The 25,057-nt window shown below is 37.0% G+C and overlaps 6 protein-coding genes and 1 pseudogene across 10 annotated transcripts; 3 read left to right on the top strand and 4 right to left on the bottom strand.

Annotated features, from left to right (window-relative positions):
* On the bottom strand, positions 115-3,385 carry LOC104751835. Its single transcript, XM_010473881.2, has 5 exons — positions 2,313-3,385; positions 2,120-2,230; positions 402-1,547; positions 217-304; positions 115-125 (listed from the first exon to the last, which is right to left on the bottom strand). Exons 1-5 carry the CDS (start codon positions 3,357-3,359, stop codon positions 115-117), a joined length of 2,403 nt encoding a protein of 800 aa, XP_010472183.1. The 5' UTR covers positions 3,360-3,385.
* Positions 4,648-7,859, top strand: LOC104751834. Of its 2 annotated transcripts, none has more exons than XM_010473879.2 (5): positions 4,648-5,822; positions 5,931-6,047; positions 6,130-7,055; positions 7,251-7,357; positions 7,445-7,859. In XM_010473879.2, exons 1-4 carry the CDS (start codon positions 4,746-4,748, stop codon positions 7,333-7,335), a joined length of 2,205 nt encoding a protein of 734 aa, XP_010472181.1. In that variant the 5' UTR covers positions 4,648-4,745; the 3' UTR covers positions 7,336-7,357; positions 7,445-7,859. The 2 variants fall into 2 exon arrangements, with proteins under 2 accessions (XP_010472181.1, XP_010472179.1); XM_010473877.2 differs by having other exon boundaries at positions 6,130-7,152.
* LOC104751832 lies at positions 8,452-8,804 on the top strand. The gene has a single exon (XM_010473871.2). It carries the CDS (start codon positions 8,486-8,488, stop codon positions 8,720-8,722), a length of 237 nt encoding a protein of 78 aa, XP_010472173.1. The 5' UTR covers positions 8,452-8,485; the 3' UTR covers positions 8,723-8,804.
* Positions 8,762-13,466, bottom strand: LOC104751833 (crossover junction endonuclease EME1A-like). Of its 3 annotated transcripts, XM_010473874.2 has the most exons (13): positions 12,433-13,466; positions 12,077-12,223; positions 11,852-11,916; positions 11,435-11,602; positions 11,203-11,350; positions 10,990-11,117; positions 10,355-10,530; positions 10,217-10,280; positions 10,010-10,128; positions 9,721-9,810; positions 9,520-9,634; positions 9,227-9,417; positions 8,762-8,881 (listed from the first exon to the last, which is right to left on the bottom strand). In XM_010473874.2, the coding sequence occupies exons 1-12, from the start codon at positions 12,692-12,694 to the stop codon at positions 9,229-9,231; spliced, it is 1,671 nt and encodes a 556-aa protein (XP_010472176.1). In that variant the 5' UTR covers positions 12,695-13,466; the 3' UTR covers positions 8,762-8,881; positions 9,227-9,228. The 3 variants fall into 3 exon arrangements, with proteins under 3 accessions (XP_010472176.1, XP_010472177.1, XP_010472178.1); XM_010473875.2 differs by lacking the exon at positions 8,762-8,881 and having other exon boundaries at positions 8,972-9,417; positions 10,990-11,108; XM_010473876.2 differs by lacking the exon at positions 8,762-8,881 and having other exon boundaries at positions 8,972-9,417; positions 10,990-11,099.
* LOC104751830 (ribonucleoside-diphosphate reductase large subunit) lies at positions 14,029-18,978 on the bottom strand. Of its 2 annotated transcripts, XM_010473870.2 has the most exons (18): positions 18,586-18,978; positions 18,113-18,185; positions 17,813-17,874; positions 17,625-17,712; positions 17,259-17,522; positions 16,919-17,159; positions 16,757-16,833; positions 16,487-16,657; positions 16,303-16,395; positions 16,061-16,210; positions 15,877-15,963; positions 15,595-15,759; positions 15,394-15,513; positions 15,098-15,300; positions 14,870-15,019; positions 14,634-14,781; positions 14,430-14,513; positions 14,029-14,331 (listed from the first exon to the last, which is right to left on the bottom strand). In XM_010473870.2, the coding sequence occupies exons 1-18, from the start codon at positions 18,738-18,740 to the stop codon at positions 14,212-14,214; spliced, it is 2,451 nt and encodes an 816-aa protein (XP_010472172.1). In that variant the 5' UTR covers positions 18,741-18,978; the 3' UTR covers positions 14,029-14,211. The 2 variants fall into 2 exon arrangements, with proteins under 2 accessions (XP_010472172.1, XP_010472171.1); XM_010473869.2 differs by lacking the exon at positions 18,586-18,978 and having other exon boundaries at positions 18,113-18,518.
* LOC104751829 lies at positions 20,621-21,406 on the bottom strand. The gene has a single exon (XM_010473868.2). It carries the CDS (start codon positions 21,204-21,206, stop codon positions 20,844-20,846), a length of 363 nt encoding a protein of 120 aa, XP_010472170.1. The 5' UTR covers positions 21,207-21,406; the 3' UTR covers positions 20,621-20,843.
* LOC104753918 lies at positions 24,289-24,668 on the top strand (annotated as a pseudogene).

Below are 25,057 nucleotides of genomic sequence, written 5' to 3'. Positions count from 1 at the left end.
ACAAAAGTAAACACAAATCAAATAAAAGAGACATAACCTCAGATAAGGGAGGAAGTAGCGTTTCTTAGTTCATACAGGGAGGGGTAAAGGACAATACTACTACGAATACTGTCTTCAGTCATCATCTGTTGAAACAAAGATAAAAATAAAATGAGAAAAAGTTGATTTGCATAACTTGTGAATAGACGGATGTTGCGTTACCAAACTAAGACTCACCTTCTAGCAGCTCCACGAGATGACGCTCAAGATACATAAGATAGATATCTCCTAATTGATCCTCTACTGTTGCAGCTTCACGGTCATCCTGTATGACACAGAAGAAAACATTAATTTTGAAAGTTGAAATTAAAACGGAAAAAGACAATGGATAAAGTTCAACAGGATAACTAATTAAATTTTACCGTAGACATTATGCATTTGAGGTGAAACACGTCCCTACAGTGTGCGCATGAATAATTCACATTGAAGTAATTACTTCCTGATATTCTCCTAATCCCAATACTTTCTCCACAAAGGACACAGGAATTATTCCCGAAACGACGATGATGTTCTACCACGAGAGTATGCTGATGTTTTTGGTTCTTCACATTTGATGGAAACCCAATACACTCTGCATGGACATTGAAGTAACAACTAATACATCCGTAGAATGACACACCACAAGGTTTAGCGCACACACGACAAGTCTGAGTGATCGTCGAGTCAGAAATCCAAAATTCATAAAAATAGTGGCGGTGAGGCTTAGGCTTGATATTTGCTAGGGATCTCACCGCTTTGATGCATTTGATATGGAAACTGATTTCGCAAGTGGAACAATGATAGCCATTCTTTTTAATTTCCAGCTTGCAGACTCTGCACTTGGATCCACTTACAAATGAAACTCTAAGGTCGTGATCAGGGTGTATTGGAGGATAGAAGCTTTTTTGCCTTTCAACTTCAACACACAGAGGATGGTATACATCTTCACACTTCATACATGAAACAAGTGTGTTTTGAATGATCACACGCTCATCAAATGTTGAAAGATTAAGCGATGACATGTGCATGGCCTTTTCTTTTCCACACACCTTATCTTCACAGAGAGCACAATCCTTCGAATATGACTTTGAGAACATAATTAGATCCAAATAATGCGTTTTTTGAATGCATTCAGCCCCTTGCCATAAGATTCCTATGATTTTTTGCCCTCTTTGTGCCTCTGTAAATAAATGTTTACCCCTAAATATGCAATTGGTATGGATGACAAAATTGCATAGCCGACAAAAGAGATTGAACCCTTCTATTCCTTCTGTGCAAATGTTACATTTCATAGTGACCCCTGCACCTGCAGGGGCATTTGGCAAGAGTGTCAAAGGATGCTTATGAACCCGATGTTGTAATGGTCTCCCTAGCTCTGCGCAGAAATTATGAGCCTGGAAGCTGCATGTCTCGCATTTACATGGGCTACCAAGTATTTTTGTATTGCATATTTCGCAATTTGCACTTTCACCAAGTTCACTGAAATCAACCAATCTCATCACATGTATATGCCCCTTCATACTATTAACCTGAATCAATCAAGTGTAGAAACTAGGTTTCCACAATGAATTTGTTTAAGGGGGGAAACAAATTCAATAGAGTTATCTCTCTAGAAAGTAGATCTAAGCCTTGGAATTAAAAGTAAAGAAGTAGAACTCAAAAGAATTAGGGTTTATTGCTAAGAACAAGAGGAGAACTCGATTATTGTATTCGATTCTGGATGCCTTACAATGGAGAAGTCTCCCCTTATTTATACATGTTCTTAGATTGCACAATATATTAACTTTCCTTATCGGACGAAGTGAGATATGGAAAACTGCCTTATTGCTGGAGTCGGCCGCCGTGCCGAAGTAGAGGTCGGCTCCTTCTTCTTCAAGGCTACGCTTTGGCCGAACTGACTTCTTGTTGACCTAATCAAGCCCTTAACCGGTTTTCCGGTTAACTAATCAATTAGTATTTCTGGTTTAGCTCGGTATGTTGGGGGTGCTGAATCCCGCACCAACATCAAGTCAAGGGCAGTCAAAACCATTGAATGAAAAGAATTATTTGCACTTGTTGTGTTTCTTTCACTAGTCTATGAATTATAATGAAAAATCTTTACCATAAGTTTTTGTTTCAGTTCATTGGTACCATGGTCATCTTGCTCTATTGAACTTGTGTTGTCTTTACTCTTGCAGTAAAGATCTTTCAAGTATAATGGGGAAGGCGCTTGCTGTAGATTATAAGAATTAAGGAGTATATATCATTAGGGAAAAGAGAAAATAAAAACATAAGTGTAATGACATGTTAATTACCTTGCGTAAAATGCATTCAATGTGGCCTAGAAAATCACATTCTTCACAGGAATAAGCATGATGTCCCGCGGATACCATTGTCTCGCAAACGCCACAATACTCCAAAAAATCATCCTCATATGGGAGCAATTTGCATACAAGTGGGTGAATGTGATGGAATTTCTCGACCACAAACTCCGGTATCTCAAGACACTCGAAATGGAAAACCATACCACATTCCATGCAGAAAAAAGAGTAAAGAGATATATCATTACATCCTCTACATATTCCACACTGATGATCCTTTGTGAAACTTATGTGAGATTTAGTTCTATAAACCAACTTGTGCGGATGAGACTTGTGCATAAAACCTCGCAAAAAGGAATCTAAACACCTCAAATGAGCGTCAAAATTGCATTCTTGACAACCAAACGGGACACTGGCAATAATCTTCGTGCATATTTTACAATAACTAGTTCGGGTGTAATCAAGGCGTTTGAGAGGGTGTGCGGGATGCACAGGATGTACAATCTCTCTCGGAAATTCAATACAGTGTTCGTGAACGAATGAGTAACAATGAACGCAACCATAACATAATGAAGAGGGAGAGAGGGGAAGCTCACAGAGAAGGCAAGAACCGCTAGCGTCTGGTCCCGGTCTAGACCTCTTAAGCGAGTGGCAATGGCTGTAATGGAGCAGTTCTTTGTCATCCCATCCTCTGAAGATGTTCTCACTGAGCGCACAGCCCATGTCCAAGTAGATCTCACACTCTTGACACTTGTAGAAAGAACCAGAAGACATGTTGCCACACCCGTAGCAGAGGATGTGTCCAGGTTTCTGATTGTACTGATGTAGACAAAACTCTAGAGAATGATCCGGATGGAAATCGTGTGACACCTTCTGCGGCAGATGAGAGCAAGCTTTACAGAGATTAAAATCGCAAGGGCTACATGCCAACTCGACAAGTTCATCTTTGTAGCAAATGCTGCAAATGGCGTATGCGACGATCTTAGGCGAAGTCAACGGGCATTCATGGGAGAAATGCGGAGGCTCTGCAGCCTCTGCCATCCAAGTCAACGAGAGAAACGGGAGATGATGAGATCCAAAGTTTGTTTTTGTTAAAATTTAAGATAGTCACGAATCAAGAGTATTACTATTTTTTTTTTTGGACAAAAGTATTACATGTTTGTAATAATATTAACGGGAGTAGTAGTCACGAATTAGGAAGTACGTATTTGTAATAATACCTTTTCCTATTTCACTTATAAAAAATGTTTTTATGTTGTTCATTTTCAAAAATATCCTTCTACAACTTAAAAACTGAACTCTAAATCTTCAATAAAACTATATCTAAATGTAAAATATAAAACCTAAAATTTAAAAAAAAACTCTAAAAATTAATTTAGCATATTGTAATTGTATACAAAAAGATAAAAATGATAAAAAATGGATATTTTTGAAAAAAAATATCCAAAAGGGATATTTTTAACAAATTCTCTTTTAACATAATATGTAAGTGTAAACAACATGTAAGATGTAATTAATATTTATAATAACCACTATATATCTATTAAATAAACAGAAATTATCAAGTTTTATAATAATACCTAATTTCATCCATCTCAGAAAATATAATAATTTTTAATACATAAAAATGATTAGTTTTGAAGTATTTTTGGACAACCGAAGTGCAGGATTTTGTGAGAATTTTCCTTTCAAAAATGTTTTTAGTTAAATCTTAAAAGTTAATAAAGTTTTATATGATTTCAAAAATTACTTCTGGATCTATTACTCCAAGACACAATCTAAAATACTTCTAAAATTTTATAAGGTATTTTATAAAATTTTACAATGTAAATTATTAGATATTCATAAGATAGTTATAATGCTTTATACACACATAAATGTAGTTTGTGTATTGTCTTCAAAAGTTAAATACGTAAAGTTCAAAAGTAATGTTTGTTATACACACATAAATGTAGTGAAGTGACCTTAGTGCAGTGGCAGGAGATAATTTTATTTGTAGAAGGCACCATCACACCCGGGATCGAGTCCCGGCTTCTACGAATATAGAAATTTGCCTAATGGGCCGACCAGTTGTGGTACAATCGTTGACATAAAAAAAAGTTAAATACGTATTTGACTTTTAAGGATATTTTTGATTAAAAGAATTAGGACATTTTCAGAAATTGTATTTTTAAACCAAATTGAGATGGGAAAGCTCCAACATGGATCCCATCAATAAAATTCTTTACCGTTTTCTTGGTTGACTTTTACATTGGGATGGGAAAGCTCCAACATGGATCCCATGAATGCGATCTACTAAACTAAAACTGGAAAGTTGGAAATCGTTTTATTCTACTAAAGTTGGAAAATTGGAAAGTATGAAAAAAAAAAACAAAAAAAATTCTTCACGTATTCGTGTGTTGACTTTCTTGCTCTCTCCATATTGCCATGGGAAAGATCCAACATGGATCCCATGAATGCGAGTTGGCATCGCCGAAGATCGTCGGAAATGGGATCTGCAACATCTGCTTCAAAGATGAACCTGTCGAATTCGCCTGCGACCCTTGTAACTTCGATCTCTGCAAAGCGTGCTCGGATCTTCCCCTAAAGATGTCACACCATCTCCACCCGGAGCACCCTCTAGAGTTTCGTATTGGCGAGGATGACCGTAAAACCAAATACATGGTTTGCGTCGGGTGCGGGAACATGTCCTCTGGAACATACTACTACGAGTGTGACAAGTGTGAGGTGTATCTTGATTTGGGCTGTGCACTTCGGAAGAGCATAACAACGGGTTGGGAAGCCAAAGAAATGCTCCATTACAGCCATGAACACTTGCTCAAAAGGTGTAGGCCAGGACCAGATTCCAAAGGCTCTTGCCTTCTCTGTGAGCAACCTCTCTCTTTCACTGCAATATGTTACGGTTGCGTTCACTGTTACATGTTTCTTCACGAGCGCTGCCTTGATCTACCCACAGAGATTCAACATCCCATTCATTCTATCCACTCTCTCAAACGCCTTGATTATATACAAACTTTTGACTGGAAGAAAGTTTGTAATGCATGTCTTCGTCGATTTGTTGGTGTCCCATTTGGTTGCTTAGAATGTGAGTTTTACCTTCATCTGAGTTGTGCAGATGCCTTGTTGCGGGGTTTTTTGTACAAGTCTCATGAACACAGGCTGTTTTATGTAGAAAGTACTCGTCGTGTCGCTAATGAGAGAATAAAATCCCCATGTCTAATATGCAAGGAAACTGTTACCTATAACAAATTCTATTATTTGTGCGTCGTATGTGATTTAAAATGTCATACTGAATGTCTTGAGATACCTGAATATGTGGTCAAGAAAACCTATCACATCCATCAACTTAGATATAAAAGAGTCGGAGCCAGGGACGGGGACGAGGACGAGGACGATTTTTTGGAGTATTGTGGTGTTTGTGAGACGATGTTAATATTAGGATATCCTGCATACTCTTGTGAAGAATGTGATTTTCTCGGCCACATTGAATGCATTCTACGCGAGGTAATTAATATTTTATCACAACTATGTTTTTTTTCCTTATAATGTGATATGATGGTATATATATATTCACAAAAACGATGAGCCACTACTCTTACTCATAACCAACAGGAAGAGCCTTCCCCATTGTACTTGAAAGATTTGTACTCTTGCAGCAAATTAGGCTACACAAGATCCCAAAATCTCAATGACCTTGTAGGAACTAGTGAATTTGAAGATAGATTACTGGTATGACTATTTTTTATTAGTAATAATCAATAAACTAGTGAAACAATGTCTTCCCCTAAAAATTTTCAAATATATGCTCCAGGTTAATAGCTTCAATCATATTCATGTGATGAAACTGATCCACATGTGTGAGCTTGAGGAAGAAGGAAACTGCAACATGTGTGGTACAAAGATACATGATAATCCTTGCAAATGTGAGACATGTAGCTTCCAATCACATGATTTCTGTGCAGAGCTGGGGCGGCCATCTACGCATCAATTTCATCTGAACCATGCTTTGACCCTTCTACCAATTTCCCCAAGATGGATTCAAAGAAAGTGTGAGTCATGCAAAAAGGATGTAGAAGGGTTCAATCTCTTCTGTCGTACATGCAATTTTATCATCCACATCAAGTGCGTTTTGAAAGATAAAAAGATGCATGGTGCATTACGCATGGGTCAAAAAACCATTGGATCATTGGTAGGAATTTGCATACAAGGCATACATAACTTGTTTCAAGTTATGGTCTCAAGGTCAAATCCTATCGCTTGTTCTATTTGTGATGAGAAGTTGTCTGGAAAATCTTTGTCATGTGTGACGTGTGGAGATATATGTCACCCTCTCTGTGTCCAAGTTGGGAGAATAAAACTACTTGGTCATCCATTTCACTCTCATCACATACTAGCAATTTCACTTCAAGGCGGATCCAAGTGCACCGCCTGCCAACTAGATATTACAAAGTATGGCTATCATTGTTCCATTTGCGAAGTCGTTTTCCATATTGGTTGCATCAAAGCAGTGACACTCCCAAGCATGATCAAGTCTCATAGTCACTATCTCTATAACTTTTGGAACAATGATTTGAGGGTGGCTCGAGCTTGCAGTGTATGTACTAGGCCATGTGGTGTGTCGTTCTACGGATGTATTGACTGTATGTACAGTGCTCATGCAGAGTGTGTGGGGTTTCCATCTAATGTGAAGAATCAAAGACATCAGCATACTCTCACACAAATACACACTTCTGACTGGTATAATTGTTTTATCTGTAAATCACCCACCTATGGTGTATTATACACATGCTATCATTGCAAGGTCATATTTGAAAAAGAATGTTTCATGTCTACGGTAAAGAGTTAACCGATTATCTTATAGAACATAAACTATTTATTATTATTTTTTCTTTGCAGTTCCATCAATTAATTAATTTTTCTGGATTCATATAGGACGACCGTGAGGAAGCAACAGAAGAGGAACAACTTCAAGACATCTATCTTATGTACCTTGAGCGTGATCTCCTTGACCTTTTAAGAATACAATGAGTCTTTGTGAGGTTCTGCCTCTCTCTCTCTCTCTGAATTGACCACAAGTTCCATCATATTATGCTATGCCTCAAAATCCTCTCATTTTCTTCTTGTAGTATTATAACAGCAGAGGATGATCCAATTTAATCGAAGCCAGTGAGTCTTATCAGTTGTGTGTTCTCCTTCCCCTCTTTGGAATTGAATACTGAAAAACTTCTCATTTTCGAAACGTGTATACAATAGAAAGTCGGCAATTGAAAGACTACTCTGATGAAATCTTAATTTAGTATGCCTGCCTCTCTAAAATGCAACTTCAGTGAACTTAAGTTATGTTTTAAAATTCTGTCATCTTCTCCTTATGTTTATGATCCACCATTGTGTGGATTGAGTTCGCAACATGTTTATTTGTTCGATCTTGGATTTGTGGTTTTCATTATTCTGATTGTCAAGTTTGATTTCTCCTTGTACTGTATACCTGAATTAATGGTGATTTCTCCAATTGTTGGTATGGAATATATACAGTTGTTTTAATGTTGTTTTTTATTTTTACTCTTTCATTTCAAAATATAAAATGTTTTGAATAAAGTACGCAGATTAAAAAATTACTATTTTTAAAAAGTTTAAAAAATCACAAAAAAACTGCATAATATAAAGTGTTAAACTAATTTAAAAATTACTTAGAGAAAAACTTACATATCGCTACAACTTCGATTTTGAAGCAAATGTTGCATATGCCTTCAGCTACAGTCTCCAGCGAGGTTAGAGGGCATGAATGGAAGAAATGATCGAGTTTTCCCATCGTGATATGCTAGGTTGAAATCTTGACTAACCAGCTGAATTTGATCAATACTAGCATTAAATCAAAGAACCTCCATGATTCAAAACTAAAGCCCATAAGCAAGATAACTGGTGAGAGACAGATTAGTAAAGAAGAGTAATTCATGAACAAATCAAGAAGCGTAATTTAAACAGACGATAAGGGTCAAAGCCGAGTCCTTTTGAGTCACTTACGACACGTGACCAGCAAGATAGGGCTAAACTTCTGAAGAACTGCCACGTATTGGCCAGATGGCAGATTTCAAGACAATGGCTTGAGGGTATAAATTAGTTTTGGTGTGGAACAAAAGGGGAAATTGAGTTTGAGAGATCGGGTAACAATGTCGGGAGCACAAGGAGCAGAACCGATGGGGTCAAGAACTGTTACAACGTATGAGTCGGTGGAAGGAGGACAGAACAAGACGAAGCTTGATATAAAGTCAAAGGATGACGAAGGTGGGATTCAAGTTGACAAGCTTCAAGACAAGGTCTCTGATGCTGCTGGTCTTGGCGGACCTGTCTTTGGTGCTGGTAAAGATGACAAAAAGCAGGATCTAGGTGTCACCGGTACCGGCTAGATCTCTGTAAAATATGTGCATATGCGGTCCTTTCTAGTCATGTAATGTTAAAACTAATCAATAAAAGCGTTTTTTGAGACAACGATGAAACCTGACATATTCTGTGACTCTTTCTTGCGAATCAACTCAAATTGTGTCCTCTTACAAAGCTAAAAGGATCTGTGTATCAAGATACAGAGAAGCAAGATCAAATATGAGCTTCACAAAACCAAGAGTGGAACACCAAAACTTATAAAAACACCCGCAAAAGAAATAACACTCTTCCAACACTAATAGGCTGTTCGAGAAAACTAAGATGTGCAACATCAGAGACGGAACCAACAATACCTTTCTTTACTAACAAAATCAAGATATATAAAACGACTCAGGACACACACATTAAGGACTTCAGATAATACATAATGAACTTGCATACATATACAAAAGGAAAACAAATCTCAGACGCAATCATTCTTCTGTTTTGTCTGACAGAGAAAGTTATGAGACTTTTTAATGTTCTCTTACTTCTAGTCTAAGTCATATGGAGGAAGTGTGAAGGAAGCAGCACCATCTACGACGTCATCAGTCTTAAGGGTTCCATCTTTAGACATAAGCACTCTGTATATCCGCTTCGAACAGGCCTCACCTACCTTTCTGTCTTCTCCTACTAAATTTTCCACTTTCAAGTCTTTTAGTATAAACTCCTTGTCATGAACCTATTCCCCAATTGTTTTAACCAACAACACCACACAATTTGCATCAGAAGCCATAATTAGAAACAAACTGAGAAGTCAAACCCCTAGTACGTGTTTACTCACCGACATGTTAGGATTCATATAAACCTCAAGAAGAGACTTCAAGTATGGGTATCTCTTTGACACTGCTAAAGCGTGTCTTGGCGGTACCTTTGGTATTGCTACCAACACTTTTAACCTATTGACCCAATGCATACTTACTGATTAAACAAAGCAGGTGATTTAACAAATATTAAAATTGATAATGCATTTAGATTACTCTACCATAGGCTCTCTCTAATCAAGTGCTTATCAGCTCCCTTCTGGGACATTAATGTACTATCAGCGCATACTGACCACCGAGTTAACTTATCCCTGCGCATTAGACAGTTTACTTCAGAATCAAGGACGTCAGCACAGAGATAGTTTTTAGTTAATGTTGAGCTTCCGTATCTTCCATTTCGGTTTACATCAAGAGATTTTTTGTTGGATTTGTATGATAGGAGGAAAGGAAACGGAACTTTCAATGGGCATCATATCGAATCAAAACTGAAAATAGCATAGATATTAGCACCTGACTTGGTAATAGGCCAGATTACTTGTTAAACGAACAACATGTTCAGCCACCTCAGCCTCATCTACACAATGCCTGGAATGTATTCCAATATAGTGAGTAGTTAATTTTGCAATTGCCTGTAACACATCAGATCTTTTATTAAGGACATAGAAGGAGAGTTAAGGAGTTTTCCTCTAAACACATTTTGATTAGGAGCTGTAGTACCTCATCAATAGGAGGCTTACTCCAACCACTGCGATTTGCACGGTCATTGTAGTCAATCCTCTCCCTAGAAAATAGATTTTTCAGCTTCAGTCAGGATGGAAACATTAATGCAACAAAAAGTTACCTTCTCAAACGCACTTTTTGTTTACGTAGGACATTAACTTATTGGTGAGGTAGCATATTGTATAAGATGGGTATTCATCACGAACTCTGGAGACGTTTTCTAGAAGTTCTTTATTAGCAACAAGATTACAAAAGTCTTCAGCCTCATACACAAGTAAAACGTATGGAATCTTGGACCCTAGGGGCAAACTCTGCAATAGATAAAAGAAGATAAGAGAATAAGAAAATACTGATTCACATAATAATCTTCTAAGGCACAAGGGATTCATTTCTTTACTTAATTTATAATCTGTAACCCATCCATTTCAGGTTTTATGAAGTCATCTTTGATCAATAACTTTCTACACATGTCTCATTATTAAAGATGGAAGTTTATATTAAAAAAAAAGTTACAGGAAGAATAATTTGACAAACAATGCCCATATGCCTACATTTTAAACACACAGACCAGTTCACATTGAACTTTAAAGTTTAAATGTGTCATTTCAAACCTCATGACATTTGAAGAGAATTAAGAGGGCAAGAATCATAGCTCGACTTCCATCGCCAAGAGTAAGATGAAATGAAATTCTCAACACAGAAGAGTATGGTGCATAAGTCAGAGAAACAACATTGGCACATACAACAATTTTCCTGAGCTTTTATCATACCTGAGCAATATCCTCTGGAAGTGTAATTTCCCACACAATGGATCTCTCAATTGGATTAGAGGTTACACGGTATGTAATGCCTTTCTCTTGCAACCCCGAAACGAGACGTCCTGTATCAACTGAAGGAACTGAGTCTCCATACTTTAGTGATGAATTAGCCAAACCTTGAGGTATATGTTGAAGAATGATACGTAGAATGGAGAAAGTCCTTACCTCCAAAAGATTCTTCAATCAGTTTATTGTCAATCAAGGCGACAATAGATTTAAGGGCTTTGTCCTTTTCCCATTTCTTCTTTTCCTTCTCCAACTTTTTATGCTCAGCATCTTCAGCTTTCATGGCAGCTTTTTGTAATTTCTCTTGCTGAATGATTGTAAGCTAATTAACTATTATAGATCCAAGGAATACAAAATATATAAATTATGTTAAAATAAACATAAAGCTCACTTCATTTCTTAACTTCTTTTCCTCTGCCGCGCTTATCTTTTCATCTTTAGACATCTTCTTTTTAGGCAACGCATCAACAGAAAGATAGGTACTTTTGTAACTTTCAGCCTGCTTCTGTCGACCCATTTTCTCATCGCTTGTATCTTCTTTCTCATGGTCAGAATCGACCTGGTTTTTGCAAGTAAAGCAAAATAACAAAAGGTAAGCGATTTATATATTATACTGCTTGTAAAATTTAGTAGTAAGATCAAACAAAAGACAAAGGTAACCAGCAATGCCCAAAATAAACAAATAAAAATACTCCCAATCCTCTAAAAGAAAGCATTAGGAATCACAAATAGAGCCAACAAGTCCTTAATCATATACACCCATCACGAAGAATTTGGTATGAATGCAGAATGTTTTGCAGATAAGTACCTCAATAGCATCTTTAGACATTGTAGATCGAAAACCAGCGCTCTGCATCCAGCTAGTATCATCATCTGAAAGTAAACAGACACAAACCATTTATAAGTGAAGAAGAGACTACCCTTTTCAAATCACACACATGTTTTATAGTACATAACTAGTTAACTTGGTAAGCATAACTGCTTCAAATACTTGGCATAAATATTCTTGTATTCAGGTCATAGTTAGCCTCACCAGAATCAGCATCACTAGATCCAGATTCCAATCCACAACGTTGCTTCCAAGAATCATCAGCACCATGCACAGGTTCATACAACTTCTTTGCAGTTCCAGGTTCGGAATTGTCTTCAGAATCCGACTCAAGAGATATTACTCGTTTACCTAATCCGGTTTCGGAAAGAAAAAAAAAAACAAACTCAGCGGAAACAGTAAAACCCTAACAAAGAACTGAAAGATTCATCAGTAATCCCAAAAATTGAAAAAATAGAACAGTCTCCCCAATTATCAATTCCCCCTATAAATACGAAACCATTTCAGCATAACCGTCGGAGACGAACCGTACATACTCGATTCCGGAACGGTAAACTTACCGGAGAACGTGTGAGACTCACGGTGTGAAGAAACTCCGATTCCGGAAACAAAGGAAGAAGACTTGACAACAGTGACATCGTCAAAGAGAGGTGCCTCGTCGACGAGGACCAATGGAGTAGAAGCAGACCCCGGCGGTTGTTTCTGCGGTGAAGGATCGGTATCCAAGTTCAAAACCGTAGCAGTAGGATTCTTTCGAGCCCTTTTAGACGGTGGTGGAGTAGTTTCATCCTCGCTGTCAGATATCTGAATGAAATCGCTCATCCCTTGAAGAGAAATCGAATTTGAAATTCGGCTATGAAGGGCGGGACTATCGATAGAGAAAGAAGTCAGTGTCGTAAACGATTCGTCAGGGCTTTTTTTTTTTTTTTTTATGTATGATCCTCCTTAGTTTGGTTTTTAAAAAACTTGGGTGTGCTAAGTAAGTATTGTTGGGTTTAATATCACCTTGGCATCCTTTCATATTCTACTAAAACTTAATTGTGGGATTAATGTTAACAAATCATGTTCCAAAGCTTCGAAGTTGTCGTCACTCGTCAGGGTCATCCAAACTCTTCGCAACTGGTTCTAGATATTGTAGCAGTAACAACGTAATCTTCGAACCTTTTAAACACTTTCTCGTTCTTTTTTTGTGACACATTAAAAATTAACCAAGAAGGGTCGTTAAAAACAAACAAGACAGATCAAAAACAAAAGTAAAGAGAGAATAAGAGGGATCTCAGACATCCAAGGAAGGATAAAGAAGCAGCATGAGCTCTCAAGCCCGGCGAAAGGCGAAAGCTTTAGGCGGCCACTGCGAATGTTTTGAGAAACAAGCCTTGGTTTTACCCTCATCGATCCTAGTCCTAATCAATAGCAATTACACACAACTAACAAACCATAATAATAAACTGTATAGTATAGTAGAGAGTCTCAGACATCCAAGGAAGGATAAAAGAACAGCATTGGCTCTCAAGCCCGGCGAAAGGCGAAAGCCTTAGGCGGCCACTGCGAATGTTTTGAGAAACAAGCCTTCTCTTCTATCATCATCGACAACTACCACTAACTCTATCCTCTACAGTTTCAAACAATTTTACAAAAGCATTCAACGGTTTCTAATCAAAAACAAGAAACGTATGCAAGCAAAACATACTTGGATTAATAATTGGCGATTAACATGAACAATAAGAAAGAATGTTTTGGATACTACTAATATAGTCGGAGAAAGAGGCGGCGTTGGATGATGAGTTGTACACACTAGGGTTTATGTTTCCGATTACACACACGATGAACGGCTGAGATTTGTTTCATTTTTCCAAATGGGCTCTTCTTTAAAGTTAGCTCAGCCCGTTATTACGGCCCTACCCTACAATAGCAACAAAAACATGTCAAGTTTGAACTTTGAAGATTCACACATAAGCTAAAGGTGTGAGATGAACCCGGTAAGGACTAAGTAAAAATCTTGATGGTTAAGTTTCAATATTTGTACGAGTAATAATAACCTTTGAAGGACACCTTCCTAACCAAATGTGTAAAGCTCCCTTGTGAGTATATTATTTCAACTTTGAGATTAAAATCTACTTTAAGATTATATATATTTTCTCGTTATAAACCCATTGTTTCAAGGAAAAGGAAAAAACGAAATTGGATTACACAAAACTCGAAGCAACGTTAAGCATTCGGAAACTATTAACAACATACACACAGATCATCAACAAGCAAGTATATAGAAAAGACCCAAAGTCCACGACACATGCTTTTGCTTTCTTGCTTTTGAAAACCAAACTATATAGCAAAGAGCTTCAACTTCCGCAGGCTAAACATTCGTCAGGGTTTGTCAAGGAACATACCATCTGCGCCAACTTAGTTTCATTATCCTCTTCTTCTACTTCTTTACCTCCTTCTGCTACACTCGGCTTCTCCTACATCAAGTCCAACGACAACAACTCACAGGTAAAATGTCTGAATTCACTAGAAGAATCATTGCAAAGATTGTTGCATTGTTTTTTTTTTTTTTTACCTTGAGCATGGCTGTGTCAACTGTGAACTTTATCGCATCAGCTGCAGCACGAGATCGCAGGTAATACATCCCGGTTTTCAAGCCCTAAAGAGTGAGATTATGAGTATGAGTACTTACAAGATGATTGAGGACCAGATACTCTTTATAATCTCAAAACTATTTCACATTGAATATAAAAAGAGTTCAGATGTTTAAGGTTTGTACCTTTTTCCAAGCATAGAAGTGTAAGGAAGTGAGTTTTGCAAAGTTGGGTTTGTCCATGTGTATGTTTAAGCTTTGGCTTTGATCTATGTAGCATCCACGATCAACAGCCATGTCCACCACTGTCCTCTGTTTAATTTCCCAGACGGTTCTGTGTTTTATTGCAAGGGAAACAAATCAAATATCGGTACTAGACATAGTAGTAGTTAGTGGGATCACAAAATAAATGGGAGCTATACCTGTAAATAGCCTTCAAGTCGTCAGGTATCTCCGCAACATTTACTATAGAACCATTCTCATTAATTAATTTGTTCTTCAACGTTGGTGTCCAAAGTCCCATATCAGTTAAGTCATGGAGAAGATGCTTATTCACCACTACGAACTCACCACTGCACAACCCGACCCAATGAGTAAGCAGTATGTGGGAAAACCAGAAACATACTTTGTCAGATGATTTAATCACATACCTCAAGACTCTGCGGCTGTAGATGTTTGATGTGTATGGCTCAAAACATTCATTGTTCCCGAGAATCTGACTGGTTGAAGCAGTTGGCATAGGTGCTACTAAAAGAGAGTTCCTCACTCCATTCTTTGATATCATAGCTCTAAGATCAGCCCAGTCCCAGCGGTTTGATGGAATTACATTCCACATGTCAGGTTGAAGGATTCCCTAGAGATGGGATAAAGTCAGCCTAACAATTCACCATAATACCTTATGAAGTTGGAAGAAATTTTTTTAATAATTGATGGCTGAGATGCATACCTTACTCACAGGACTTCCTGCGTATGTTTCATAGGGGCCAACTCTTGCAGCAAGCTCTGCAGATGCTTTGAGTGCATGGTAGTATATGGTTTCAAATATATCCTTATTCAATTGTTGGGCCTGAGTAAGAAATTAAACTGCTTAAGAACAGAGAACAAAATTATTTTCCAAGGTTGATCATATAATGCAAAACAAGTCTACCTCTGGAGAATCAAATGGCATTCCAAGGAGGATAAATGCATCTGCAAGACCTTGTACACCGATACCAATAGGTCTGTGACGCATGTTTGAAGTTTTTGCAGTCTCCACAGGATAGTAATTCACATCTATTATCTTGTTGAGATTGATAGTAACAGTAGCAGTCACCTGGCCACACAGAAAATTAAAAAGTCAACATCGCATCAAAGACAGGGAAACTTCTCAAGAGATAATTCCTTCAGAGTCAGATTTTAGGTCAAATGAGGCAAGTACTTAGTATCTGACCTCTGCTAACTTGTCAAAATCAAAGTAACGATTCTTTGAGCCCAGACTGCCAGCAAGCTTAGATGGATGAGAGTCTAACGGGATGTCCTGTAGTGAGAGGAAGAAAGTTAGAGCTCTATGCATCGAGTGACAAAGTTAAAGAAAATTAAGAGAACACAGCTCTATGAATCAGTCTCCTACTCACCTTCTCCCTTACAAATCTGGGTAAAGCAATAGATGCAAGATTGCACACAGCAGTTTCTGTAGGACTAGTGTACTCAATGATTTCAGTGCATAAATTGGATGACTTTATTGTTCCCAGATTTTGCTGATTACTTTTTCTGTTACATGAATCCTACAGTAGAGTAACAAAAGTTACAGTAAGAACCGGTGGTTATAGGTCTATAACGTGTAGCCACAGAATTAGGACTGTTACTAAGTACTAACCTTGAAAAGCATGTATGGTGTTCCTGTTTCTACCTGGGATGTCAATATTTCATACCAAAGCTGCTGCGCCTGAACAACCTTCTTGGCTTTTCCCTAAAGATTTGAACAAACATAACTGATATTGAGATAACAGGAATTTAAGTTTCTAACGAAGCAGCATATACATAGATGAATAGGGATTCACCTCTCTTTCATACTTCGTGTACAGTGTCTCAAATTCAGCGCCCCAGCAATCTGCCAAACCCGGAGCTTCGTTTGGACAAAACAGTGACCACTTCCCATCGCTCTGGACCCTCTCCATGAAGAGATCTGGAATCCAGAGAGCATAGAACAAGTCTCTAGCCCTGTGTTCTTCCTATAATGGGAAAAATGTGTATTTAGAGGTTGCATCAGCCTGAATTGAAATTTACATATGAGGGGAATACATGGTGAAATATAGAGGTTGTAACTTTACCTTCCCATGGTTCTTACGCAGCTCCAGAAACTCAAAGACATCAGCATGCCATGGCTCCAGGTATACAGCAAAGGCTCCTTCACCAATGACAAAATATACATCAGATACACTAGAGACCATCTACTGCACAGATAATGATATCAAAGTAGGTGCTGAATGTACCCTTTCTCTTGCCTCCTCCTTGATCAACATAACGAGCAGTATCATTGAATACACGCAGCATTGGAACAATACCATTAGATGTTCCATTTGTGCCACGAATGTAACTTCCAGTTGCACGAATATTATGAATTGAAACACCAATACCCCCAGCTGATTTGCTTATAACAGCACACTCTTTGAGTGTTTCATATATGCCGTCAATGCTATCATCTTTCATGCACACCAGAAAGCAGCTGCTTAACTGCCATGTCAATTATTTTCGATAGCAGATCAGCACAGGCACATTTAAAAGTATTTCCCTTTTATAGATATAATAAAATATCAAACTACAGGTATTTACTTGAGGCCTAGGCGTTCCTGCATTGAAGAGTGTAGGAGATGCATGAGTGAACCATCTCTGAGACATCAAATGGTAAGTTTGGATCGCGGAATCAATATCATCCTTGTGAATGCCAACAGCTACCCTCATCAGCATGTGTTGAGGCCTTTCAACAACTTTCCCTTCGACTTTTAAGAGGTATGATCTCTCAAGAGTTTTAAATCCAAAGAAATCGTATTCAAAATCACGATCATAGATTATTTCACTGTCCAGACGAGCAGCGTTCTGAAGAAACCAGAGAAAAACCCTAGTCAGTAATCTACAAGTTACATATGTATCACACCAAGAAACATAATTGAATTGAGATCATAACAGAAGCTTTCATACCTGCATAATTATGTCAAATACATCATCAGCTAATAACGGGGACTTTAGTCCAGATCTCTCACTGACATGATTGAACATGTCCTTAACCCTGCAAAGTACCACACAGTACATCCAAGTCAAATCATATGAAACTTAAACTCAAATCAATTATATATACCAACTAGTAAAGAGTTCTTGATAACACGCACGTCTCAGAAAACGATTTCTTAGTGTTCTTGTGAAGATTTGAGACAGCAATCCTAGCAGCAAGCTGACATACAAACACAGAAAAAAAAAACATGTAAATCATACAGATCATGTCATCAAGAATCAAATCGATATTTAGAAGTACCTAATAATAGTACACAGTTCGAAACATCGCAATTGGCAAGGCACAGTTCAATTCAATTCTATCAAATGAAATACCAATCCAATCAGAGAGATGAAAGTCTCTGACTTTATCAAAATCAAGGAGTACCCAGAAAGAAAATGGAAGAGAAATAACTCACAGATGCATAATCAGGATGGTTACAGGTCATAGCAGCAGCAGTCTCAGCGGCCAACTCATCGAGTTGACTTGTGGTGACTCCCTTGTAGACACCAGCACAGACCTTCTGAGCAACGAGGACAGGGTCACAATGGTCACTGCTAAGCCCATAGCTAAGCTTCTTAAGCCGGGCAGTAATCTTATCGAAATGAACAGTTTCCTGCCTTCCGTCACGCTTCACCACATACATGTTTTTTTTTTGGTCAGAGGAGAAAGAAGAAAATTTTTTTAAAAGGGCTCAGAGGAATCTTATCGAACAGGTGATGGGCGTCTGATGATATAAGCAACGGTGTTGCAGGAAAGAAATGGTTTTTATAAAGAGATAAGAAGGAGGCTTAAAAGGGGATGCTTCGGTTTCGAAATATCTCTAGGGTTTCTACTTTCTTGTGATTTTGTCCTTTAANCTCAGCGGCTAACTCATCGAGTTGACTTGTGGTGACTCCCTTGTAGACACCAGCACAGACCTTCTGAGCAACGAGGACAGGGTCACAATGGTCACTGCTAAGCCCATAGCTAAGCTTCTTAAGCCGGGCAGTAATCTTATCGAAATGAACAGTTTCCTGCCTTCCGTCACGCTTCACCACATACATGTTTTTTTTTTGGTCAGAGGAGAAAGAAGAAAATTTTTTTAAAAGGGCTCAGAGGAATCTTATCGAACAGGTGATGGGCGTCTGATGATATAAGCAACGGTGTTGCAGGAAAGAAATGGTTTTTATAAAGAGATAAGAAGGAGGCTTAAAAGGGGATGCTTCGGTTTCGAAATATCTCTAGGGTTTCTACTTTCTTGTGATTTTGTCCTTTAATGGCCGAAATTTTTAATCCATTTTCCCGGGAAAAGATTTGGGATTTTCCCGCCAGCTTGTAAGAGAAGGTCAGAAGGAGCCATTGGGCTTTTTCACGTGGCGGGTTCATTCTTTCAAAATTTTTAATGGTTGAATGTGGACCTGGCCCATGAAGTTAATGTGTATAGTAATGGGGCCCAGCTCTTTTTTTTTAAAGAGGATTATTTAAGCTATGAATTTATTCATATTCTTTTATTGTTTAAACATTATAAATTTTTACTTAATACTAATGAATAAATTCATGCCAAGAGAATTTTTCCCAATTGGATATTGTAATGCTTTCAAAGTGGACAGCCTTTTGTAAATATTGTACAATACTTGAATGAATCTTTTTAACATAATTTCTATACTTTCAAACCTTTTAACAACTTTGACATTATTTTTTTATTTAATTTAAAGTTCCACCAATCACAACTAATACATCTTGAACAATAATTTCTAAAATGTGAGTTAACATCTAAACAGAAAAAAAAAACATTCTACATTACAAATTAAATCTTATTTTTTATAATACTTTAGTTGTGTATGTTATCAATTGGAACAACATTGTTTGGAAAGTAAGTAAGATTGTTTGTGATGAAAATAAATCAATTTTTGTAATATTATTTTTAGAGTTCGAACATGCGACCTTCGGCTTACTATGTGAGAGATCATTTTTTCTCTAATCAATACTTATTCATCAACATAATGAAAGTAATATCAATAATAATAACAAAATATGAACAATGAAAATTAATAAAATATGATATTATTGTTTTAAAATTTTAATTAGCTATTCATCAACAACATCGACAGTGGAACCAGCTACACGGTTGAGGTGGAACAATTCTAAAGCTCAAGGAGTAGATTCACAAAGCTTCCGACATTCCTCAAGCAATGAAGTAGTTGAGCTTTGGCGGGAAGGTACTCTCGGTCAACATGGATAAAACCATTTACGACTATAGCATATGGGATAAAGCGACTATCAAGATGAAGAAGCAGATGACGGGCGGGTAGGTAATGAAAGAGCGGCAAGTTGACAATTCCTAATAATAATCTCGATATAATAATGGTGTTTCTTGCTCGTCAAACAATCTCTCTAGTTTTTAATATTTTTATCGGGTTTCTTGTTAAAAGGAAAAAATTCCAATTAGCATCAATGTTGTGGGCTGTAAACTCTTTATATTTTTCCAAAAAATTGGTGGTCATGCATGCAAACTCTATTGGAATTATCAGTCAAGATTTTATCTAAGAAAACGTTGTATAATTTATCAAGGTACTAGCTAGAAAATTCTGATGAAAAAACTCCAAGAACAAAATAAAAGAGTGACCTGATTTTTATTGCAATAATAAGTAAAAACATTTATCACCAAAATTCAAAGATATATTACCAATTTACCATTATAAAACTTTTGAAAAGGTAAAAAATAGCAATGTTAGTTGGCACATCATAGAACTCAAATTTTTAAAATTCAAAACAAAATCATTTGCAAGTACGTTAAAAGATTTTTTTTAAAATTAAGGGAAAAAAATGAATGTACGATCAGATCCAAAAACACATATCAACAACACTTCTCCTTTCATCAACCCAAAGTTAAAATTTTATAATGTTTGTCAAGAATTGTCTAAGGAAAACAAAATTATAATAATAGATAGGATACCACACGTCTCATATCGGAACCAAAATGTTTACAATTTCCATCTGAAGATCTTCAAAAACTATTAGTATCACAGATTCTCAAGCTCCAACGTTAGATTAAGGACTAAACATATACACACAACAACAAAAACCATGGAACAGGTTACTAAACAAACGATTAACAAACGTAATTAACAAGCGATCGATATAATTAACCAGCTACGATCCATTAATTAACCCCTTATCTCTTTCGTCGCTCTGTAAATACTCTCGAGAGAACGAAACTTCTTCTCCTTCATCTTCGCCATCTCCCTCTTCCTCTTCAGGCCAAGATTAGAATAGCAGCGTACGCCGTCGTTTTGCTCGTTTCCGATTCTCGAGCTAACAACATCTTCATGCCTTGTCTTATCTCCGCCTCCGCCTCCTCCTCTTCCGCCGCCATAATCTCCACCGGTGCTGCTGCTACAGCTCACCGTTTCTTCCTCGCTTAGCTGCATAAGCTGTTCCGCTGCCGCCATCTCCGTCTCAGAGAGCACGATCTCTGGCGCCGCCGATGATTCTCTAGAGAATCCTGTTTCCCCCATTCGATCGTTCATGTAGAAGAATGAATTAATCTGTAAGAAAAGAAAAAAAATAAACAAGAAGTTAAACAAATGCGAGAATCGATTTATTTATAAAAATTTTAAGTTTTTATTATTTTTTGTTTTTGTCTTGTCGTTTTTTCGTATTTGTGTAATGGAAAAAAGGAAGAAACTACAAAGTCGGTTTCGTAAGAAGAAGAACGTGTCTCCTGATATTATTTTTTAATTTTTTTTTAACTAAAGAGAGCGGGTAATGATCAAGTGCGATCGTGTGTATCGTATCTCTAGAATCTGATCAGTCGCAAGTTTTGGAACCTCAGATGAAGTTTTGCCTCGTTGATCCAACGGCTACGAAAGCTTTAGTATGTTACTTCTGCTATGAGGTTTACTTAAAGCTTGTATAGAGTCATAGAGAGAGAGATGCATGCGTTTGACTTATATTACACGATTTTGTTGGGTTCCACGTAAGCTAATTCCGATTCCAAATATGGGATTGTCACCTTTGTGGGCCCTTCATCCACGTGCTCAAGTTTTATTCGTTGGAGGATATTATTTTCCGGAATCTGTATTTTTTATTTGGCGATATTTGAGCGTAATGTATCTTCGTAATTAATGAATAATGATGATCATGATCACAACGAAGGATTCTGCAAACAAGTTTACAATAGAACAACAATAAAAAGTTTATGCATGTTGTGTCTCCTAATTTTTGGTGGTTTATGTAGCTTTTGGTCTTTACTCTTTCTTGTATTTTCTGTCAAAACAATTTGTGAAAAATAGTATAAACCTATAAATACCTAACAAGTAAAAAAAAAAACCACAAAAAAAAAATGTTTGCACCATATGTACTTAATTTCACTTGTTACCCATATAAATTACTATATAATAGTTTCTTTCATCAATAAGCTAAAATGATTTGTAACCAAACGTGTATATTAATTTATGTGGAAACAGTGGAATTCAACCAACAAATCTGATATTGATCCAGTAAAACATAAAAACGAAGGAATAGAAATAAACTTAAATTAAACTTTAGTAATCTAATTTTAGACAAACTTGATAACGGCGGTCGATAAATCTATTTACAGATTAAACTATTTTTTTTATTTATCATTCATCAAATATAGTCTATAGTTATGTCATCTAAAGGTGTGACAAAAAAAAAAAAAAATTATGCCATCTAAAGAAAATAATAACTACTCTTACAAATAGAAGTGGTCTACAACGGTTTGTTATCTACTCAAAAAATAAAACAAATTGAACCGCTAATGAATTTGACCGTATTGATCACCGTTACCATTCTTATATACCCTTATTATAATTAATTGATTATCATCTACAAAAATGCCATAACTGGTAACACTAAGAAAGAAAATGAAAAACACTAACTATGTATTACTTTTTAAAAAATTAAAAAATAAGGAAGAAAAGAGTTAAAAGAAAACGTAACACGTAAAACTGCACAGAGCTCTTTATGTCTACACATTACGTCATTACCCACAACCAAAAGAGCACACATCACCATCATCATCAATACATCATTATCATCATCACATGGCTTCATTCAATCGTTAAAACTCCGAGAGGAGATTCAAATCTCCGATCTTTCACCATGTTGACTGCAGCTTTCTTTCTTCTTATAGAAAAGGAACCCTTGTTTCTTTTTTATAAACAAAAGGATACCCTTGTTCTCATCAGTTTTTATCAGTCGAGACATTAGATCTCCAGGACTGGTCCGTCTGTGGACACAAACGGATTGACTCTAACCCACAAAAGAGCCAAGATCGAAGCAAGAAGAATCGCGAGCCAAAATAATGATTGGTACTCTATCTTGCTTCCAAGCAACGCCCCTTTGAGGAACAAATGAACACTTAACCCAAATTAGCGCAAAGAATAATCTCCCAAAAGGCAGTCCCCAAGATTCATATCCGTTATCAATCCCATGCGAAACGCCAAGAATGACTTCATGTCTCCAACGATGTTAATGATCAATAGAGTAGTAAGAGGAATCAACAAAGATATCCATTTAAAAATGTAAAGTTCTTAGCTCCATCATCTGCTACTTATATGTGACTGTAAAATTTGTGTTGAGTCCTGCAAGAACTTTAAGAGTTAAACCATGAAACAGAGCGCAAATATATGCGATGAGACTCCTTCGACGACCCAAAACTTCTTGGTTCTCCACCAATCATCGATTCCCACTTTGCCCCATTGCATTTGTATTATACATGTTACCGTAGACATGAACATTGCATGAAGAGTATAGAGTATAGACTGTATAGTTACTGATTTGTCAATATTGTAACAAACTAAAGAAACAACGTTACAGTTTTGATTTATCTATTTCATGATTTGCATATTTTGATTTTACACTATAACGACTCGATATTTTGATCCCCAAAAAAAAAAAGATTAGATCTTTTTGGTTCCAATATTATTATCTACATGCAACTAATTAATAATGATAATGGCTTGTTTACCTCACGGATGATAAATTTGCCAATGAGTATAGATCAAATGGCTGAAAGTGAGCAAATACGGGAAAGGATATCCAATGATAAACAACATAGTTCATGCATGTACCGGAATCTTTCTAACCAAATCAGATGATGCCTAAAAGTATACGTTTGAGTGTGAGTATGTACGTGCAAAAAATAAACGACGCATAAGACCTGGGATTCAAGCCCAGGTCTCCACGGCCACAACGTGGAATTCTAACCACTAAACTACAGCTACTTTGATGTTTTTTACTCCTTAATGTTTATATTTATCGAAGTAAAATAATTGACTCTTCGCTTGTAACTTTGCATAATTAAGATCGTTACAAATTACAGTAACGCCTATTATGGAGATTGTAACTTTCCTAATCGTTCGTTCTCTAAGTTCAATGATTTATTGAGATTAAGTATATTCATTAACTCTCAGCCCTCTCCCACTTCCCCCACTAAAACAACCTTTAATCTCAATTAAACCTCAAACTACTCTCACTAGACTACTAGAGTACTATATATATATATATATATATATATTGCAACAAGTCTTAGCAAGACCCCATCATCATCTCACAACACAACACAAAATCTATAAGGAAAACACAATGGCGTCTAACACAAGTTTCCTCTTCGTCACCGTCACTCTTCTCCTCATCCTCAACGTCTCCTGCAGGACACTGCCAGCAGCGTTGGCAGGCTCCACCAGCATTGCGGCGAGGCTTACGGGAGGAGGACTGATGCAGTGTTGGGATGCACTCTACGAGCTGAATCTTGCACTAACGAGATCGTTCTCTTCTTCCTCAACGGGGAGACCAAACTTGGCACCGGTTGCTGTAACGCCGTTGACGTCATTACCAACGATTGCTGGCCGGCGATGCTTACTTCTCTTGGCTTTACATCTGAGGAAACCAATGTCCTCCGTGGTTTCTGTCAATCTCCGACTTCCGGCGGTTCTTCTCCGGCTCCTTCCCCTGTCAACGTTTGATACATTTTCCTCCCTGATGTATGCGGACATTAGTAATGGTTTAATATGTAGTTTTTTGTTTAATGGTATGATGAGAATATGTCATTGTCAGTTGACTGATTTTGAGTTTGGAATAAAAACGTTTGCGTTAATTGGGATTACCATTGTCTTTTTACAGTGATAAAGATCCACCGAACTGGAAATAGCTTCAAACCGTTAAGAATCATAGCATATTAAACAACAGAAACAACCTCAGAGAAGTAAATTGTTGAATAAGATAATTACTTTATGCGTTTGGGCAACCTACCTTATATAAGTTATAATCTCTGTTTAGAACCATAATCGTTTGTAAGACACATTCGACACAAGCAAACTACTAGAAAACAACACATTCGTTATATTTGTATCGG

The sequence above is a fragment of the Camelina sativa genome, chromosome 16 (assembly GCF_000633955.1).
Source record: "Camelina sativa cultivar DH55 chromosome 16, Cs, whole genome shotgun sequence".
Classification (NCBI taxonomy): domain Eukaryota; kingdom Viridiplantae; phylum Streptophyta; class Magnoliopsida; order Brassicales; family Brassicaceae; genus Camelina; species Camelina sativa.
This window is presented reverse-complemented; position numbering and strand designations above follow the sequence as displayed.